Here is a 21,331-nt window from a genome sequence, read left to right on the forward strand (position 1 = left end):
CAGTGAAGTGAAGAGTCCTCAATGCCTTCTAGACAAGTTGCGATGGTTTCTTGTTGGTGAGATCCAAGATAGCACGGAACATCTGCAGGGCACTTATGGCCGAGTACACAAGTCCGAGCATCGGGATCCGATCCCAACGCCATAGTGGCAAGGAAACCAGGCTTTGATCCCACCAAGGAAAACACACCAAGTATCAGGCCAATTCGGTGTGTATTTCCAACACCCAGTCTGCAAGCATCATGATTGGGCTTCGATGGCTACTGTATTTCTAGCACCTTGAATCCTGCGATGCCACTTCACCGATTCTACCCATACTCTAGCGTGAACATCGCCATCAGACCTTGGATCAGTTGACGAGTGGTCAAAGGCCTAGAGTTTCCATGGCTTCGATCGACATCCTCAAATACTCGATTGATCATCTTGTGGGGTAGATGACAGGCCTCGCTGTGTTGCAGCGTTGCTAGTGAGTAGTGACGTGCATCCTTGCCTACAAACATTTCAAGTGCAGACGATGAGCTAGATTTGGCAGGGGGTAAATTGTCTTTTATATCGTCGAAGGCATCAATCTTGACAGAGCCGCGGTTCATCTGCGAGGTATCAGGCTGTACCTAAGGGAGGCACAATGTGTTTGCCTGGATCTGAGGTCCGCCTGAAGATGCGCACGTACCTATGAGTTCCTGTGTAACTACCGATATATGCCAGTCCTGCATGAGATCAATCAGCGTGGACGAAGTACCTAGGTCCTAGGGAGTAGAGTTTTGCTTTTTTAGTCCCCACAGTTATTCAGCGAAATTGACATTATTCTGGTTCGGGAATGGCTTCCGTAGGCCCGACGCGAATCATCAAGCGATGGATCAATCACCGTCTTGGTCTCGAAGCATCGATAGTCAGATCCACCTGTCTCAGACTCATCGTCCTAGCTTTCCTTAGTTTGTTAGCACTCCGCATATCTGCGTTGTCGAATGTAGATGCTCCGTATTTGTGTGGTCAATTGGTCAGATGAGGTAGTGGGTACTGACAAGTGGGCATCGCTTATGCACGCCAGAGGGTGTATAAGGAACTTCAGCCGACGGTTCCTAAGAATGCTGACATGAACGGTGAAGAACCAGCCTCGAGCGCCCAGCCTCAGCCACACATTCTCGCCTGAAGAATGGCGTTGGCCCTATCTCCTCCAGATCCAATCATGAACGATTCTCATTCTTCAGGCTGTAGTTTGCAACACGCCACAGGCTACATATCTTTAGTGTGCAGTTCCAAGGTTCGAGCCAGGACTCCCGCCTGATCTCTTGCGGTTCGGCTCTTGGTCCATCTCATCGATTCGCAGCCTCAGACCTCTCCTAGTTTCCTAGCGGCCCGTCATCCCCACTCCGGCTTGACAAGGTTTATATTCCTAGCGAGCTCATAACTGGTCAAAGACTACTCAACGAAGCTCGAACAGGTCGTCTAGACCAAGTGGATCGTGAGAAATTAATATACGTGATCATCGCTGCCATCGCTGTCACCGAGCATCTTATCCCCACTTCATTTCATCGAACTGGAAACCCCCTTCGGGCGCTTCGCAGCGGTGAACAGGGGTACTTGTTGGCGCCAGGCGAAAGAGTCGCGACCTCCTGGCTGTCATGGCGTAAGCCCAAAACGTGGAACAGATCAAGGTCCGGGATCGGTGGCGCGCTGAAAAACACCTGCAGTTGACAACTTTTTCTACTGGGGAAACCAGCAGGAATGGAATCCCAGTCGCGATTGAGGAACGACAAACGTCAGAGCGCTTGAAGAGTCTACTCCGTATGAATCAACCGTTTGACTCTACTGCAGCCTGGGGCCGTCCGATTTGAAATTTGAGATCATGCGCTGATCCTGCACCGGTGGATCTTCGTCAAGGGCAAAAATAATCTTCTGCTTACGTACCAATGATGATAGTGACATTTTGCCCAGCGAAAGACAACGCGAGCTTGCCCCTGGCATCGAGTCAACTCAGTGCTACCTTCGGAGACTCGAGGTAATCAGCAAGACCAGGTTAAGCATTTGCCCCAACTTCTGCAACCATTCACCTTGGTGGCTGTTAGGTACTACCTCACCTCCGACCCTATCCATAACGTCCCCGCGTACGTCGGAAACGTTTTCCTAATAACCTCCGACTCGATTGTCTTCGGGCTCTCGGAGACAGTCCTGGCCGTTACACAACTTGGGCACCTCGTGTTGGTCGGCGATTTGCCCCAGTCACTCAAAAAGTCACGCAAGGTTATGCAAGGTGTCAGGAGTCATCGCCACTACCTTGGGCTAGTAAATAGAATCCGCGACGGATCAGATCAGGTCTGGGCTTGAAGGCTCTCAAACAAAGCCAATCAGGAAATCTAAAGCGGCAGGGCCGATCATGCTGATGCCGATGCCGATGCCTCATTCACGGCCAACCGCCAACGGCCAAGGTAGAATGCCTTGGAGTTGGCTACTCGGCAGCGAAAGGCTCGCGCTGTTCCGCTCCTTCTGGCCAGGCCCAAGGTACGGCGTAACAATCGATTTTTCGTTGGTCACGTCCGCGATATCCACCCAGGCGCCGCAGGCGGACTATACTAGGTACTTCTGACACCTACGTAGGTGGGCAGTGTCCTGCTCGGTTCTTAGTCGTGTGGTATAGTTCGTCTGAACGCCATCTTTCTTGGAAGTATGTCTAGGCAAAACATGGGCCCCTTCGCACAATATCCTCACCTCACTCTGCTATAACTACCGCATTGGGACGCCAAAAAAAAACAAAGCAGCAATTTTAGATGCATATCAGCAAGTACCAAGAGGTCTCCAAATTCCCCAGAAGGATCCGCCGTATAAGGTGTCTTTCGATACTTCAGTAACATACCTTTCCGATGGAAGGCTGCTGTAGAAGGCAGTGATGGCGCTTCAACCACCTCCCTTATGCCAGCAGGCGGACAATTCTCTGAGCCCGGTTCCCTCAACATGCCGAGGGGGCTTTGATTTCTCTTTGCTTTTTGAAGAGTTGATCTTGGGCGTTGTACCTCTGGCAATCATAGCAACACTCTTACCATGGCGGCTATGGCATCTATTCCAGAAGTCTCGCAGAGTAGTGCCTTCGACCCTGGAATATGCCAAACTGGTGAGTTTGAGGCCATTGTGTTTCTTGATGTTTTTAGGTGCTATGTACTCACAAGTTTTTGACGCGAACAGTCTACTTGGCTCTGTTTGTCAATTGTGCAGCTGAGTTTAACGACACAATGGGCACGCCCGTCGCTCTCAACCTGGCGGACGGATGCCTCTGTCGCCGTCAACGCCATCTTGACCTCCGCCTTCTTTCTCTTCTGCCTCCTCTCTTATGCAGAGCACAACTTCTCTACCCCACCTTCCTTTCTTCTCAACATCTACCTTTTCGTCACTCTTCTCTTTGACATCGCAAAGACAAGGACACTTTGGCTTCGGCAAACTGGCGGGACCACCGAGACCATTGCGGTCCTAACAACTATTACTGTGACCCTCAAACTCTTCCTTCTTTGCCTCGAGTCGTCCAACAAACGTTCGATACTCCGCGATGGGCACAAGGCCTACCCACCAGAAGCGACAGCGGGAATTTTCAACCGGATCTCCTTCTGGTGGTTGAACCCTCTATTCCGGAGGGGCCTCTCTCATTCCCTCGATGTCGACGATCTTTTCGTTCTCGACAAGCAACTATCTTCGAAGCACCTACATTCAGCTCTGGAATTAGCTTGGGATAGAGGTAGCAACCCATGGGCCGCTGCACGTCCCTTGTGCTAACAGACTTCTAGTTTCCCAGAAAGAACCAAATACCCTCCTCGTTTGCACACTGAAAACGTTCAAATGGCAGATTTGCGCAGCCATTCCCTATCGAGCCTTCCTCGTCGCTCTGAACATTTGTCAACCTTTATTGTTACATAGATCGCTGTCTTTCTCCACGGAGCCGGTCAACAGTACGACAACCAATATTGGATATGGATTAATTGGAGCATATATTCTTGTATATACAGGATTAGGGGTGAGTCTACGGTCCATTGTGTCTAACAACATACTGACTGTATGGCTCTAGATTACCATGGGGCAGCAACAACATATGACATACCGCGCAATAACAATGGTCAGAGGGGGTGTAGTATCGATGGTCTACAGAAAGGCGTGTACATTGAATCTCAAGGATGCCGACCCGGCTGAGGCGGTTACCCTCATGAGCGCAGATATCGAACGGATTGCCCAGGGCTGGCAGACCATGCATGAGATATGGGCGAACGTTGCAGAAATAGCACTGGCGGTTTTTCTTCTGGAAAGACAATTGGGCGTCGCGTGCGTGGTTCCAGTGGGGGTCACAATTGGTAGGCTCTGAGCAACGGCAGTACAACTGCGTCGTCAATTGCTAACAGTAATCTTCTATCATAATAGTGGCTCTAATGGGATGCTCGGTCTGTATGCCCTTGGTGGCAGCGAGGCAAGCGATGTGGCTTGAAGCTATTGAAAGGCGTATCTCTGCTACATCATCGATGCTCGGCTCCATGAAGGGTATCAAAATGCTCGGTCTTCAATCTTCTCTCATGAGGCTTGTCCACGGCCTACGAATTGATGAGCTCGAGATCTCGAAGCGGTTCAGGAAGCTTTTGGTTTGGAACATGGCTTTTGGTGAGTCATGACGCTATATCTATCTCTTCCGCACTAACCTGTCAGCACAGCCTGGATAACTCGATTGTTCGGACCCATGGCCGCGTTCGGAGCCTTTGTAGGTATTGCGCATAGCCGAGGCAACGACGCGGCCTTGGATACATCGACCGTCTACACTGCGCTTTCCCTCTTCTCTCTGTTAGCAGATCCACTCATGTCACTCGTTATGGCATTGATGGCTTTTGCTGGGTCTGTTGGTTCGTTCGCAAGAATTCAGACCTTTCTCGAGAAGGAAAGCCACGTTGACCCAAGGAACAAAATTTCAGTGCAGCCATTGAACCCTTTGAAGATGTCCAAACAGCTCGCTATTATTGCTCAATCAGAAATGACACCCAGCGAATCAAGCTCATCACAGTTTTCCAAAGGCTCAACGTCCTCGCTTCCACACCATATGATCACAGTTCAGAACGGCTCATTTGGATGGAATACCGACGAAGATCCCTCCGTGAAAAACGTGAATATGGCTCTACCATCTGGAACTATCACGATGCTGGTCGGCCCATCTGGCTGTGGAAAATCGACGTTGCTAAAGGCAATCCTTGGAGAAGTCCCCTGCCAGGATGGGACTATACAATTGACAACAGGGGGCGTGGCCTACTGTGACCAGACAGCCTGGCATATGAATGCGTCGATCCGGGATTGCATTGTCGCCATGTCTGACTTTGATCAATCATGGTACACGACCGTCATAAGCGCCTGCGCTTTGGCTGAAGACTTTGCACAATTACCTCGTGGAGATAAAACCATCATTGGGAGCAAAGGAATTTCCCTCAGCGGTGGTCAGAGTCAACGCATTGTACGTCCTATACCTATCTATTCACTAAGCTCAGCGTGCTCATTGACATTTATAGGCAATTGCAAGAGCAGTATATGCCAGAAAGGAGCTAGTCATCTTTGACGACGTCTTCAGCGGACTTGACACGGAGACAGAAAACCATATTTTTCACCACTTACTAGGTGATCATGGTCTCTTCCGCTCGTTGAATTCGACAGTATTGTTTGCCTCTTCTTCAGGTAAATCGTCATTTCATGCCGAGTAGGGAATACCGCTGACGCTATGTAACAGTCAAGCGAGTTCCTCTTGTGGACCACGTCATTGCCCTCGACAAGCACGGATACGTCGCCGAACAGGGAACTTTCTCTGCTCTTAACGTGGCTGGAGGTTATATTTCGAGTTTCTCGTTGAAGCGTCCCGATGCGGATACCAAGTTGATCACAACTCAGAAGGCTGAGACGATTGATGTGCAGGCTTACCCAGGTGACAAAGGCTCTGATACGGATTTTGATAATTACAGAGGAAACGGTGACATGTCCATCTACTTATACTATATCCAATCCGTTGGGTGGCTCCCGACATTGTTTTTTGCCATGGCGGTTACTGGTTTCGTGTTCACCATCTCTTTTCCCAGTAAGCTGTCTGCGGCTCCCATTGAAGCTTGTACTAACTTGGCGTGACAAGGTATTTGGGTCAAATGGTGGGCAGCATCGAATGAAGCCAGTCCAGGCAAGCACACGGGATATTACCTTGGGATATACGCGATGCTTGGCGTGGTGGGGATGTTTTGTATCGTTGCGGGTGCATGGTTGGTAGCCCTAACCCGCTGGTTTGAGGGCGCGATCGGCTGACAAAAAAGGCAAATGATCATCAGAATGGTGCCAAAGTCCGGTGAGGTCTTTCATAGGAAGATATTGAGCACTGTCTTGAGGTAATCTATTTCTTGTATGAAGTAGTCTCATAAATGCTAATCAAAGCAGTGCGCCCATGCTGTTCTTTTCCACGACAGACAGCGGCTCCATCCTGAACAGGTTCAGCCAGGACTTGCAGCTCATTGACATGGAACTTCCCATTGCTGTTATAAACACATTCTCCAGTAAGCCTCCTGTCCGTCGATCCTTGTGACTCATACTCACAAGCTCATCCAGTCCTCATGCTCTGCCTCTTCTCAATGATCTTCATGGGCATCGCCTCAAAATATGCGGCTGTCTCCTTTCCCATTGTTTTGATGATCATCTACATCATCCAGAAGATATACCTTCGGACCTCGAGGCAGCTACGATTCTTGGATCTTGAAGCAAAAGCCCCGCTCTATTCCCACTTCACCGACTCCCTCAGCGGCTTGGCCAGTATACGAGCATTTAGATGGCAACATTCACTGCAAGAGAAGCACTACCAACTTCTTGATCGCTCTCAACGGCCTTTTTACCTTCTCTATGCCGTTCAGCGATGGCTCACACTCACTCTGGATCTCGTTGTTGCTGGTGTCGCGGTATTGCTCGTTATCCTAGTGGTGGTTCTTCGGGGACAGATTAGTGCAGGCTATGTCGGAGTGGCGCTGCTGAACGTCATCATGTTCAGCCAGAGTATCAAGCTTCTCGTAACATTCTGGACTAACCTTGAAACACACATCGGCTCCATACTACGCGTCAAGAGCTTCACCGAGACTGTTCAGTCTGAGGATCAGCCGGCTGAACGCGATTCGGTTCCGCCAGGTTGGCCAGTTGGAGGAGATATCGAGTTTCGGTCCTTGTATGCGGGGTATAGGTGAGTTACTAAAGCATAAGAACCTAGAAGTTGGTATACAACTAACTCTGGCCGCAGGGATTCGGAACCCATTCTCAATGACATAACTCTATCCATCAAGGCAGGCGAGAAAATAGGTATCTGCGGCAGGACAGGAAGGTAAGCCATTCTCCATCCTCTTCAACCACAATTCACTGACCCTCTGCTCTGCCTTTAGCGGGAAGACTTCCCTCGTCATGGCCCTTTTTCGAATGATAGACATCCAAAGCGGCAGCCTCACAATTGACGGTCTCGACCTCACTCGACTCCCCCGCGAAGAGATCCGCTCCCGCCTCAACGGCGTGTCCCAAAGCCCGCTCCTAATCAAAGGAAGTGTGAGGCTAAACGCCAATCCAACCGCTACCGTCAGCATCGGCACAAACACGGTGTCTGATCAAAAGATTCTCGATGCTCTCCGATCCGTCAATCTCCACAACAAAGTCCTCGAGAACGGCGGACTGGGCGCCGACATCGACGACCTGCATCTCTCGCACGGCCAGAAGCAGCTCTTCTGTCTAGCTAGGGCAATACTCAGACCTGGGAATATCCTTGTGCTGGATGAGGCTACGAGCAAGTACGTTTACCCTAATCTCTCTTCCCTCCATAGCAACTCTACTAACAACACCTTCTCATAGCGTCGACTCCAAAACCGACGAAGTGATGCAACGCGTCATTCGCGAACGATTCAGCTCGCATACCATCCTTACCGTCGCACACAAGCTTGAGTCCATCCTTGACTACGATCAAGTCATTGTCCTTGACGAGGGGCGGATCATCGAAGCCGGCGTCCCGTACGATCTTCTAGCAGAGGGTGGTTCGCACTTCAGTAGACTTTATTACGCTGGACTTGGTTCGGATGGGGCGGAGAGTGGCCGCGAAGAGTAGATATGAGGTACCCGACGTTGTGCGTCAGAATTGTTCGGTTTCGCTTTCTTTGGCTTGTTTATGTTTCTCGACGCGGTGATTCTCTCCTTGTTGTATTTTAAGAGGCTTATGGTTTGCATTGCGACCTTTGAGTGTTGATTGTATTGGATTACCGCCAGATCAATTGGCTATATAGCCTGTCCTTCCAAGGTTATACTCCAACGGATTCACCTATTTATGGTTCATCCATATTGAATATATATACAGCCCTACTCATCTAACGCATCTACCCTCTCCTCTGTATACCAGGCCCTCGCTCTACGAGTGTCCTACTCTTGCAACATTGAATAGGTACGACAAAGAACCACCCCCAATGCCACAACACACTCTTCACCCCTCACTACAAACCCCCCATCTACTCTCTTGGCCCTTTTCGCCGAGCTATGGGGCTCCGAGGACGGACTTAATCTGTCAACCTAGGGCGTATCGACCTATGTGATGAGCTAGGTACGCGGTTGGGGCTGTTTGTAGAACATCCCCTCTAGGTCCCTCCGGTTCTAGCCCTGTGGCGCTTTGTCTGCGGCTACACACTAATCAGCGATGTATTTCCGCCTGTCAAGTCATTTACGTAGGTAGGTGAGCCCCGTCCTTGCCCGCTCCTTCAGCCTGCGGCTGGGTTGCCAGGTTGTGTGTGTCTCTTATTCAACAACTAAATCGTATATTTGGACTGGCTCTGGGGCTCGTTGCGGCCGGCGGGTCGCTCCCTTCCGCGCGGACCGTAGTGGCAGTGGGTCCCTTTTAATTATGAATCTATGATCTGGGCACCCTAGAATGACAAGTTGACAACTCCGCAGTGAGGGCAGTGTTGTCTCTCTGGCTCATTCCTACGGCTGTAGAAATATAGCAAGGGCGTATGCTATTTGTAGCCGTGTATTGTGCCTCTGGTTTTATTCTTCACGGTCCAAAGCACGTTAATGGCACACGATCAAGTGCAAGGTACGAAATGTATATTGCCGCGCCCTGTCGGCATGCGCAAATTGTCGCAGCCCTAGGTGACTGCTACAGGACATAAGGACGGACGGAACAAGATCCCCTACAGCATGGACTTCTGACTACTCTGTGAGCATTCACTTCATTAGCATATAAAATTCGTCACTTGATCCATTGAATATCGTTTGAAGCCTCTAAGCCAGTTTGGTACATGTACTTGCGCAGTAATACCTACATAAGTACAAAAGGCCAAAGGTAATATATATAGTCGGGCGTGTGGTTTAGGGGTATAACGCTCCATTCGCATTGGAGAGGTCCCGGGTTCGATTCCCGGCGTGTCCACTGTTTTTGCCCTAGTACAAGATACTGAGCCAGAGAGGTTACTTTTTTTTTGTCTCGGCAAACATGGCCGGAGAGTTACAGTTCCGCCTGCGCCTCGCTGGTCCGAGTCCATAAGCGTACTGGCGGCGCCGTGTCCTACGAAATACAATTGTTGGCTGTGCCCCTCGATGTCCGGACGCCCCAGAGATGTCTCCTCCAGTTATGTTAGTAGTGGGCAATTTGCTTTCGACAGCTCGAAATGCGTAATCAGCAGGCATACCCAAGGTGTCATATAAATAAAAATACCGCTGTTGCACCCTGCCAGTTAGTCCCATCAACCTTCCTCCTGAAAGCCTCTACAAGGACCTGACCATAAGGACCTAAGCCCAGGAACCTCGAGCCCTAACTCCCTCCTCCGCCCACCTTGATAATCTCACATAACCCCAAGGTGGACTAGAAGCCGCCCCGGCCATATAGCCATTATTACAGATTACCTCCATTCGAATCAATGAGCCCTCTGACCACGCCTTGGCCCGTTGAGGCAAAATGCCTACGTTGAGGAAATTGTTGTTGGACAGAGCGGGAAGCCTTTTGTTTTGGAATATAAAGCTAAACATCGGCTGAATAAGCACGTCTATTGGGCGCTTGGTTTAGTGGTATAACGCTCCATTTGCATTGGAGAGGTCTGGGGTTCGATTCCCCAAGTGTCCATTTTTTTGCTTTTCAACCATCACTCCAGTGATCATGGCTATGAATACCCGACGTAGAACTGTTGATCGAGACATTGGGTGGACCGTTTCTGCTCGCCGCATATTGGCCTACTTACTATATATACTACTTACTCTTGACCTGGCTGGCCATCTTCCTGATACCGGCACCTCAGTTAGTGCTGACATTCGAACCACCGCAAAGTCCGATATAATGCTTCCTCTAATCGCTTGGGTCTCTAGAACCCATCAAAGCGCCTCCGCAAACCGACTCCTAGCCTTCGATGCAAAACCGCCAGGGAACGAGGAGTTTCCGGTAAGGGGTACTGGCGAAGGTTTTTTTGCTGGAGGACATGGGCGTGGAGATGCTTTTGTAAATCGAGAGAGCCTTCGCCCATGGAGCTGGAGGTTATGTGATCACGTAAAAAAAAGCAAAAAACATACAACAGCTGGGATTCGCATGTGGTCACCCACCATACTACTAACCAGCCGGCGTGTGGCTTAAGTACGGCTGAGCGGACGGGAAGCCCTGTTCTCCACACCCTGTGGTCGTATGTGCTTGGATAATATAAACTTTAATAAATATAGTATAAATTTGGCGCCTAACTCTACGCGTCGTATCGCTGTGCATTGACTTCGGATGTTATGTTGCTCCATCGAAGTCTAGTCCATTTCTGGAATCTCGATGTGAGAATCATTGATCAAGGCTGTGCACAAAGGCCTTGATCAGAAGGCGAGATGATGAGACTGTCAGCAACAGTCTTAACGTGAGCATCTGACTTATCACGTGGAAGTGGAACTTCCAGATAATATTGTCGAGAGCAACCGATCTACCAACTTAATATCATCCTGACATGTTTACACACAAGAATAGGAACATAAATGGCCTTTGATACCTAGTATATGATACGATACAAGATGAAAATGCGAAATACAGCCCTAATGTAACCCGACCGACCCCAGATTAACACGGACAAGCCAAGCCGGAGTGAAATAAACCAAATCGTCGACGTTGAGCTCAAGCTTTCTGGAGCTCTCAAGTAAGCAGCAACGCCCCATCATTACCAGCCCCGTTCCTCTCCAGCTCGAGTCCCACGCCATCATCGAGGCCAAACTCCCAGTCTCCGCGCTCAATCCTGCTCACCCGGTCCAGCTCAGACTGGTACTCGCGGCGCAAGTGCTCGAGCGTAACAATGACTCGTCGTTGCGGGCCCTGCGCGGTTGTTGTCGGGGGCGGAATAGAGGCGGATGACTTGGTAGAGTTGGAGGGCAGGAGTCGGAGGTTTGAAATGGACCCGTGACGCGACGTTGGCGCGTCTGCATCATCCATGAATATGTTCCCATCGTCATCTTGTGCAGCCGCTGATTTCAGGCTTGCATTGCTGCGGCGGACTGAGAGCGAGCGCGACTCTTCTTTATCGACGAGGATGTAGGCTTCGCTTTTGTCGACGCAGGCGAGGAGGTTGATGAGAGAAAGGAGCTCGTGTCTAATTTCGCTGCTCTCAGGGTCGTCTTCAAGGACATTATGGAGGTGATCGCCTGCTTTGGCTTTGGAAAGGAGGTGGTGGGCGGATGTGTCTCTGGCCTGGCGGAGGCGCTCGACGTTTTGGTAGGCGACTTCTGCTGCCCCGCGGTAGTCCCCGCGCTTGATGCGGTAGGTTTGGAGGATTCTTTGGTAGTCGACCGTGCCTTCAGCCCACTTACTCTTAGCATCAAGGAAAGTGGCCGAGGGCTGTTTCCGGGCGAGAGAGACCAGGATCTCGTCGACGTGAGAGGCGAGGTTAGGGATTAGTGTTGTTGGGAAGGCGAGGATCTGGTCGAGCCCAGCGGTACCTGGACCTGAAGCGGCCAGGATGCTGGTGATGAGGGAGCCCAAAGCGGATTTCTGCAGCGCAAGGTCCTGGTATCGAGAGAGGGCAGAGTATGCCTGGTCAAATTGACAAATTTGCAGAGAAGCGTAAAACAGGCGCGAGAGGAGGTCGTTCTTCGTTCGGGAAACCTCCAGGTCCTGCTCGCTACCGTGTTCACTGGCAAGAGCCTGCAATGCTAGGCCAGCAAACTCTGAAACATGAGAAAATGCTCGGGCCTGCTCAAATATTGAGAGCACATGTTGGAAGTATTTTGGAAGCCCATTATGGAACGAGTCCACAGAGACAATGTCAAGGAGTGTCGAGGACATCTCGTGCAGGTTGCCCAGCGGCTTTCCACAGGCTAAGCATGATCAGTATCAGAGCGTGAATAGAACTCATAGAAACTTACAGAGAAGGTAGGCAGCTTTTCTGAAATATAAGGCTGCCGTATCAAGCTCTGACATGGCCACGTATAGACGACCCTTAACATAGGTCGCCCAGGATGTGCTTGGTTGGAAGCGCAGGAAATCCCAGGCAAGGTCAATGTTGCCCTTGGCTATCAGGTCGCACTGTATGTAGACCAAGGCGTTGGGGTACGCCACTTCGCCTGGTCGAGTCACCCATGACAGCACATCTTGGATGCCGAGCGTTAGCGTATAGCTCTGAGGTAGACCAATGGCCTGACGAGGCTTTATGTCCGTTGCAAACAAATCCTCCAATATGGTTGCAACCCTTCTATCCTTTTTATTTGAGATGCTGGTCAAGGCGAAAGATGAGTTTGACGAATCCTCTGCCTTCGCAAATTTTTCGGTTTCTTTTCGCGTGTTTGAGCTTAACCATAACATCATCTCGTACTCTCGAAGCAGGCTGACCAGCTCAACAAAAAGCTCAACCGCATCGAAAGTAGAGCCTTCTTCTTGCTGCACCTCTCCGTCGATAAAAACAACAAGCACCAGCAGATCGATTAGTATCTGGCGTGTAAACAGAATCGTGTCCTGGACGCCGTTCACAGTAACCTTCACCCCAAAATATGTAGGGAGGAGGTCAGAATCTTTACCAGGGAACCCAAGCGGAATGGTCCCCAGTATCTTGAAGAATATTTCGCTAGATAGCATGTATATGTTGAGTTGCCGATTCATCTCAGAGAGTAATTCGTCATATATCTGGTTAGAAATTTGCTCTGAGAAATCGCATCGATCACGGAAATTGTCCATCCTGTCTTGAACAGACGAAGAGGCCTCTGCGAAGATTTCCGCCTCGATGGCACTCTGACAAGCTGCATCGAGATCAGCCGAGAATTTCTTTCTGAAGTCAGAAGCAACCGTCATCAGATGCGAGGCCTCCTCAAACAAGTCGCCGAGTTCTGACTCCAGATTCCGGTGCCTCAACCGATCTCCGATTTTGGGCCCTTCACTCTGAAGGACAGGCCCTGAGTTGTGCAGAAGAAGCTCTGTCGAGCTGCATTCCCGTACTATCGCACAGCTATCAGAAAGAAGCACCCAAGGGGTCTCATAGTACGCGTCGTAGGATAATGTAACTGGCTCGAATCTCCTCTTATTGAGGTCATCGGCGATCTGCCAGAACTGCCGCCATTTGGAGTCGGTATCAGTGCGATACCGTGAGAAGTCCATTTCATCGTCTTCGAATCTTCGCAGAGACACTGTAGCAGCGATAGTCGAGCATAACCGTTCTGAGAGAGGGGCGCTCTTTTTCAAGCTACTTGAGGAAGACAGTGGCTTAAGCGCCTCCTGATAAATCGTCAACGAAGTCTCAAGGACTTCTTGGGGGAACCTGTTTGGCTGTAAAAGGTATTTCAACCACTTCTCCGTCGGATCGATGACGTCAGAGGATGGCGCCGGTGGTGGTTCCTGTCGGCGGGTATCTGTTGTGGCAGAAGTCCAGTTGGTCGCCCAGTCCGCAACCAGAGACTCAAAGTTAAAGTGGAGAGTGTACAGTTGATAGAGACCGCTGTTCCTCCACAAGACCCAGAGCTCCATGCGCTTCCCTTCCTCCGCCGGCTTGATTTGGAAATCGGCGATGCTCCAGAACATACTCCCGGTCGAATCTGGATCCAAAGGCCTCAACGTCGCGGCAGGGAAAAGATCTTCGATTTCCAGGGGCGAGGTAAGGCCTCCCTTAATAGCCCAGAACTTGAAGCATCCATCTTCAAACGGTGAATATGTCACGGCGTAGTAGCGGTATCCACCATCCAAAGCTCTCTCAACATTGAATACTCGGATAAAGGACGATTCGGAGGGATTTAAAGAGTATGTAAGGGAGTCCGGTTGCTGTATCTCGCGACCAAGTAAATCCTTTGTCGCAACCAACTTGTTTGTGGCGAGGTTCCAGATCTTCAGTGTGTGGTTTAGACAGACCGCGAAAACATACGTCTGGTCGGATGTCGTAGCGACCGCGTTTGCTACGTTCGCGTCGAGAGTGCGACCGCCGTATTTAATAGAACTATGGGCATTCCACCTAACCAAGCCACGAAGCGAAGCACCCCAAGTTCTCTCGTCAAGCGTAAGCGGTGACCAATTCGAACCTTGAAAGCGTAGCGTCAGCCATCTATTTTAGTATCCTCACGCAGATTCAGAACATACCATCGTCAGCGGCCCTCCGGGTCAAACGCAGAAGCGCGCCGCTGTCAAGGGAGATGAACAGCTCCAGCGGGCTGCTCGCATGTAATCTATGAGGGTGCGAAAACGCCAGCGGCGCTGGAACATAACATTTGCACCAGTCCGAGACCTTTTGGTCAATTGACGCCGCTCTCCTGAAGAACTCTGGTCGTAAAGCCAAGGTGTGCAATTCCTTGGAGGCCGTGATTACAAACACGTTCAGCATGTCATGACCCTCCAAGTCTGCCAGAGCAACGCCCGAGGGCAGTATCTCCTCCTGGAAATCCAATCGCAGTGTGACATTGTACTCGTGGTTCTCGATGCCGCCTTTTGTCAGGTCCACGCATTGGATCTCTAAAATCTTGCTTTCGTTGACGACCCTCCAGAGAAATGCCCGCGGGTAAACGTTGCGTTTGCGAAAATACACAGACCCCTGCGTCGCGATGTATCGTCTAGCAAACTCATCCTCGTCTTTCGCTGCTGGCTCGACAGAGTCTGTGAGGGAGGGGATTGTGAATCGCGCCCGGTTATGCGACCCTGTCTGTGTTGGTATCGGGATGTTGACAACGGTGGTCGGCGAGTACGGCCGGAGGTCGACCTGAGTATCTTTGTAGATTTTCGCCATATCGAATGGCAGCGGACCTCCTTGCACACAATTATTTGATGTTCAAATCAGTTCCCCATAGTTGGGGGCGAGGAAACGAGAGTTTGACAATCCGAGAGAGTTGCCGAAGAGCTTCAACTCAGCTTTCTGCCCTTCAAAAAACAACGTCTTGGCATTGCATCCACCGCCTACTTATCACCATGTCTATTCCAAGTCTTTGACTACGACCCTTCGATTTTGAGAATATTGAATGCCGTTTTCTGTCTATGCTCTGAATAATGTGCTACCGTAACATGCGACCACCATATTACAAAAAGATAAGGATATATGCTGAAAAACTACGTCAAGTACAATCAAGCGGTAGAATCAATGAATCGTCGCATCATAATCAAGGTGTGAAACAGCATATCACCCATCTCAATCATTCTCCAGATCCTTTGGGCTCGGGTCACCTATGCCGTCTTCATTGATGGCGAAGAGACAGTCACTCTCCGGAAGACAAGGGCTGTCATAGATCTTGCAAACTCTGGTTTCGCCTCTTCCTTTCTTCAAGCTCAATCTCGTTGTACTGGCGTGCGCAATGATATTACCACCAATTGGCTTCTTGGGGTCGGGGTTGAACATCGCACTTGGCCCACCGTCAACCTGGGCAACAACCTGATTCGTGATGACAACCGCAATACCAAACTCGTCGGCCAACCGTTGCAGGGTACGCATGAACTTTGCCAGATGCGTCTGTCGCGTTGACAGCTCACCACGACCGTTGAAATCGGTTCGATAAAGAGAGGTAGCTGAATCGACAACCAAGAGAGAAAACCGGGTCTCACACATCATCTGAGAGGCTTGGTTAAGTAGTTGCAGTTGGTGATCGGAGTTGTATGCTCGAGCATAGGCCACATTGTCCAGGACCTCCTCACCGACGAGACCGTACCGCTGCGCAACAGCCAGCAGACGCACCGGCCGGAACGTCCCCTCGGTATCAATATACAGACACTTTCCTTCTCCGCCACCCATATCAAAGGGCAGCTGACATGTAACGGCTAGAGTATGGCAAATCTGACTCTTTCCTGTTCTGAACTCGCCAAAAATCTCCGTGATGGACCCGGTCTCGATTCCGCCTCCCAGAAGAGTATCCAGCTGCTTAGAGCCCGTGGTGATAGAGATAAGTTCGCTTCGCCGGGCGTGCATCTCTGTAGCCGTTGTAAAGCCCATCGGGACAAGTTTCGCCGCTATCAACCGGGATTTGTTAGAAGACATGCTCTGAAAGTGTTCACCAAAAAAACTCACCCTCAACCAGGATCTTAGTGGCCTTCTGCTCCGAGATACCCTTTATTTGCTCGAGTAACCGCTTCGGCCTGTATATGTCAGCCCGTCCTGTCAGACCAGAATTGTACTTGACGGTGTCAGGACGTACGTATACGCAATTGACTCGACAGTGTTATAGCCCGCATCAACGAAGAGTTTTATATCTCGGCTGGTCAACCCAGCCATTCCCTGTATAGCTTTAGCTGATTGACTTCTTAAAAACTGGCAACGGGAGTCATACCTCCAGTGATGACAGCGGAGTTGGTGCTCCTGGGCCCGGAAGGCCGCTCTCATCGTATTCATTCTGGCTTTCCACGTCTGGTGCCGCCATTTTCGTTCAACAGTCACAGGTGTACGGAGTAAGGAAGTTGCAGAGTCTTTGAATCGGTTTGCCACTCCGGCTCAGTTGAAGAACGCGTCTGGTCCAGCGCGTTGTTGTGGACTGAGTTCTGTGTTTGAAGCAAGTTAATTCTCAAAAGTTTGGAGTTGTCCAACAAAGACCTCTTGCGATTGATAATGAAGTCGATTATTTGATTCTTGCTATTATATTCCTGTAATCGTTTCTTGAGCATACGGGTTGAGATGTGGACGCGTCTGGGCCGTCACGAGATCACGTGCCAGGCACCGGCTGCTGCCTTGATAAACAAACCAAACCAAACCACAATTTCGCCTCAATTTATACTCCGTAATCTGCTTGGATAAAAGATACAATAGCCATCCAACATCAACGTTAAGTACAGGAATCCAGCCTCGATTTTACTGTTGCAACTCATATCAGAGGATAATAATATCCTAGATATACACGCATAGCGCAACAATCGCCCATTCCGTCAACGTTGGTATCTATGGCTGAATTTCCCCCCTCGACTTTACAGCAAGGGGAGTAATGACTCTCTCCATCGATCTTGTTCCAATGCTATCCTCTGTCGACACTTGATAGATCGGAGTGAGCTGGAACATCTCGCGTGGTTGTGGCCCTGGCGGAAGAGTCTCGTCAAAGAGCTTGCTGAACCTGCGCCTGAAATCCTCCGATGAACCTCGATGGCGCCCTGCTAGGGTATTAGCAGGATAGACTTCAAGGACCAGAAACCGCGCAGTAAAATGGACTCACCATCACGTACTGAGGATCGCTTATACCCTACGATGGGTTTCATCCATGAGCTGCGGGAGGCAAACCACCCTCGAGAGGGCGGCCTCTCCATGTCGGATGTTTTTTGTCCGTGGCGACCGCTAATATCAAGCCTCGGAGGCCGACTGGACCGGAAAGTGTCAATGTGGATGCTCTCAAGTACACTCTCAGCTTGACTCTCTGCGCTCCCTGACTTGCGGTGCGGGTCGGAATTGTTGGTGGATTGAGGCTCAATGATGTGAGGCGTCTGGAGACTGCTGGTTGTCGATTTATGTCTGAGTAGCGAACCTAGTACTGATGACCGTTTCTTCTCTGCAATACTCGCTGGCTTAAGGGAGTGTCGCTTCATCGTCCATATACCCTCGACTTCGATTCCCTTTTCCAGTGCTCTAGCGCCAAATGGTATCTCGTTCGATGACGATCCGGCCTCGCCCATCTCAGCTTCCTGCTCCGCTCGCTGGCTTGCTTCTTCGGCAGCTTGTTTCCTGATCTTTCGCCTATTGTAGGTGAGGACGCTGAAGGAGTAGACGAGGACAAGGAGCTTGTTTGTCAGTAATGGTATGTGTACACGGGCGTCTTCTTACAAGAAGGAATGCTAGAGCCTGTGGAAGGTTAGTCTCGTGCGTCGATAGTAGGGCAGAGTGTGCCTACAATGCTCAACTTCTGCCATAACGCCCAGCCCTTCCAGAACGCCATGCTATAGTGAGTTCCTATCACTAGGGGGAGGTAACGGCGCAACCACTATGGCTCAAAGGCAAAGTAGCAGAGTGTATGTTTTGTAAAAGGCGTGCGATTTAGAATTGAGGTCTTTCATAACCCGTCGATAGGTCTATGGGTAGATTGATAATAAAACAGCGATATGTATACCGTGTAGTATCGAAGCGAATGTAGCCATAGAGCCGATCATGATGGAGGCGTCTGACGGAATCTCGAAGTCGGTGATCGCAGCTGGAGTTCAGAACTGAGGCAAGAGCGACCTTGTAAACGCCCAGGTGGAAGGACAGACGACCACCGCGACCATCCACACTCGCCCAAGGGACTACTGCGCAGTTCATCGCGATAACTGAGGATCTACTACTGATTGATACAGAGTTGAGTACGAGAGTCAAACAAAAAAGAAGCAAAAAGTAGTTGTCCAGCCAAACAGTCAGATTCCCTGTAACGCGACGGTGTAATCCGATGACGCCACCCCAGGGTGGAAGTGTCTCTGCAGAATTGCTTCCCTCAAGGGTCACTTCCATTGCTTAGTGCCGTGTAGCATTCGTGGATTACTCGCACGAGTACAATCGACAACCCCAGGATTCGTACCGGGCACCAGTCAACGCTGGCCAAGACCTTTAGCAAGGTCACTGACTAACGGCTGATCTCCCACTCGACTATCCATGACAGATAAAAAAAGATTGCCACAATTTAATTTATAGCACAAACGCTAATAACTTCTCGCGAGGACATCAATTGAAACTTTATTGCTTCGCCTGCTGTTGTCAATTTGCTATGAGGGATCTTCAGTGTCAAATTGGTGGCTCGATGATTACTCCAGGGCATAGCCGCTCTTCGTAAGTCGATAATGAGAACTTGGATTTCGAAGCTATCTGGAGGAATAGGCTTGCAGGAATGGGACCTTCATACTCTCTGTCAGGCATTAGAACTCTGGCCCGAGAACCTTGTAAAAGTCCAAGTATCCATAGAAACCTCCCGAGTCACAAGCCACGAGCGTGTACTATTGCACCTTTGGCTCCGCAGAAAATAATCTGCGGTCAGGGATCTTCGGGGGCCGATGGCATGGCTTGACTAGCATTTATGCAAGTGGATAATAGGTTCAGCACGCCATGAACAATCTAGGAACGGAGTGCCTGTGCAATTCAATCGACCTATCTTGAGACCAATGGCAAAGGATCCTGAGTCTGTAGCCTCATAAGGCTGGGAAAACCACGTGGGGAGGTCTGGTATTGAGTCTATGGACGGGTCTACGAACCGTTGCAGGTGTACTTAAGTGTCGAGTCCTTCATCTTAGGCTGGGTTAGACAAACCTTACATATTTATTGCATAAAATTTACCTACGAGCCCATCTTCGAAACAACCCGGATTTCCCTTCAATTTCGAACGAGATGATAACCGACTGAATTCCACCAGGACCTCCGCAATCTCCAAGAAACTATGACGTTAGCATCGGGCACTAAAGGTCCATGGCGATCTTCATAAATTGTCCCGCCGGCCCCAGACAACCGATCATGTGAGGTACATAACGTGGTTCTCTATAGAAAGATTATCTCCAGTCGTCGTCTTACCACTTCCCCTGTGTATCCATTAATCGATCCACTTTCTTTCTGTTACACCCCCGTGCCCTTGAAGAAACACGACCAAATGGCTCCGTTCCTCAACTTTCTGGGGCGAAAGCCCGCCGGTCCTAGTGGCGGGGAAGCCGACGCTCAGTCCGATGCCCGGCCCTCTGAAGACCAGCCTTCGACTCCATTGAGCATCAGAAAGAGCCACGAAACTGAACCACCTGAGTATAAGCTGAGCGGTGTGTCTCGATCCTGCTTTGCCTGGAGCACTATCTAATCCAGATGGCGTAGTTGTCGATTGCAACGGGGATTATCTTCCAGTACGTTTTTCCATACCTCCGCCTCCAGCTCAAAGAACAATGCGCATACTAAAACCGCAATGCAGCCATCACCACCAGAGAAGGAGAGCTTCTGGCGCAAATATCCAGGATCAAAGTCATCCTCGAACCATCGCAACCTTGTCGACGAGAATGAACCATTCTCCATCTCCCGCGAGTCCTTCGACTCTTATCGTCGCTCTTTCGTAAGTTCACCATCGCCTCCTTACCTTGGCACGATACGGAGACTCATTCGTACAGGACATCTCCGCGCGCTCGCCGGTAATCTACCCAGACAATATGCCCTCTCGAACATCTCTCGACTCTCGCTTCTCCCGCATAACCTCAACGTCCGGCTACAGCGGTCAACGGCCCGCGCCCACAATGGAAGAGGACCAATTCGAAGATGTCGGGCTCAACGACGACGACACCGAGTCCACTAAGCCCAAAAAGAAAGGCATCTTCTCGCGCTTCGGCGACTTCTCAAGCGACGCGCATGCAGGAGGGTCCAAGCCATCGTCACATCTCGGCTTTCACATCCCGGGCCGGAAAAAGTCCGCCCAGGCGCCGCCTAGCTCGGAGATGCGCGCCATGAAATCACCATACGCTTCTCAGTCTGAGGTGGCGGGGGTGCGCGAGTGAGTGTTGACTCCGAACTGTTGAGTGACATTGCGCTTTGCGGAATCTCATTGTGGCGCCACAATCGCTTTGTATGATTCGATGAAACTGGTTGTTTGGATCGGGGCGTTATGGCGTCGTTTGCATCTGCCGTTTGCCCGATTTATGTATCGGGCCTGCGACTTTGCTTCATCTTGGATGATTGATTTAATCTTAATGCTGGATACATCTGAAAGACATTATCATTCGATGCTATACGGAGTACGGAGTACTGGAGAATTGATCGATTTGTTCCTCTTGTGCGCTGCTCTTGGCTCTCCATAATCTTATCGCATATCGCAGCAAACGGTGCAAACAGCGCTAGGTATCTACACCGCCCGCAGTAGCGACCGGCAGTAAAAAAAAAGTCGGATATCTCACCCAAGCCCGAGAAGCAGTATTATCAGCGGCGCATTCTCCCCTCTCTGTTGCTATACCCTAATTCCTCCATATCCGACCCGG

At 50.3% G+C, this 21,331-nt stretch overlaps 5 protein-coding genes across 5 annotated transcripts; 2 read left to right on the top strand and 3 right to left on the bottom strand.

The window, feature by feature from the left end:
• Positions 1–3,033: 3,033 nt before the first annotated feature.
• abcB (putative ABC multidrug transporter) lies at positions 3,034–8,110 on the top strand (the record flags this gene model as incomplete). Its single annotated transcript, XM_026748407.1, has 15 exons — positions 3,034–3,120; positions 3,175–3,718; positions 3,768–3,994; positions 4,046–4,325; positions 4,393–4,626; positions 4,677–5,461; positions 5,517–5,679; positions 5,732–6,073; positions 6,125–6,248; positions 6,300–6,371; positions 6,421–6,536; positions 6,589–7,207; positions 7,265–7,345; positions 7,404–7,799; positions 7,861–8,110. The coding sequence occupies 15 exons, from the start codon at positions 3,034–3,036 to the stop codon at positions 8,108–8,110; spliced, it is 4,320 nt and encodes a 1,439-aa protein (XP_026602711.1).
• Positions 8,111–11,143: 3,033 nt separating this feature from the next.
• On the bottom strand, positions 11,144–15,197 carry DSM5745_06392 (nucleoporin Nup120/160; the record flags this gene model as incomplete). Its single annotated transcript, XM_026748408.1, has 3 exons — positions 11,144–12,318; positions 12,367–14,499; positions 14,558–15,197. 3 exons carry the CDS (start codon positions 15,195–15,197, stop codon positions 11,144–11,146), a joined length of 3,948 nt encoding a protein of 1,315 aa, XP_026602712.1.
• Positions 15,198–15,593: 396 nt separating this feature from the next.
• Positions 15,594–16,812, bottom strand: DSM5745_06393 (recombinase RAD51; the record flags this gene model as incomplete). Its single annotated transcript, XM_026748409.1, has 4 exons — positions 15,594–16,405; positions 16,464–16,531; positions 16,591–16,670; positions 16,723–16,812. The coding sequence occupies 4 exons, from the start codon at positions 16,810–16,812 to the stop codon at positions 15,594–15,596; spliced, it is 1,050 nt and encodes a 349-aa protein (XP_026602713.1).
• Positions 16,813–17,324: 512 nt separating this feature from the next.
• Positions 17,325–18,306, bottom strand: DSM5745_06394 (uncharacterized protein; the record flags this gene model as incomplete). Its single annotated transcript, XM_026748410.1, has 4 exons — positions 17,325–17,530; positions 17,593–18,151; positions 18,195–18,212; positions 18,262–18,306. 4 exons carry the CDS (start codon positions 18,304–18,306, stop codon positions 17,325–17,327), a joined length of 828 nt encoding a protein of 275 aa, XP_026602714.1.
• A 1,668-nt stretch (positions 18,307–19,974) lies between these two features.
• On the top strand, positions 19,975–20,854 carry DSM5745_06395 (uncharacterized protein; the record flags this gene model as incomplete). The annotated part of the gene is made up of 4 exons (XM_026748411.1): positions 19,975–20,134; positions 20,187–20,215; positions 20,281–20,418; positions 20,474–20,854. 4 exons carry the CDS (start codon positions 19,975–19,977, stop codon positions 20,852–20,854), a joined length of 708 nt encoding a protein of 235 aa, XP_026602715.1.
• Positions 20,855–21,331: the final 477 nt, after the last annotated feature.

The sequence above is a fragment of the Aspergillus mulundensis genome, assembly GCF_003369625.1.
Source record: "Aspergillus mulundensis strain DSM 5745 chromosome Unknown scaffold_6, whole genome shotgun sequence".
NCBI classification, from domain to species: Eukaryota; Fungi; Ascomycota; class Eurotiomycetes; order Eurotiales; family Aspergillaceae; genus Aspergillus; species Aspergillus mulundensis.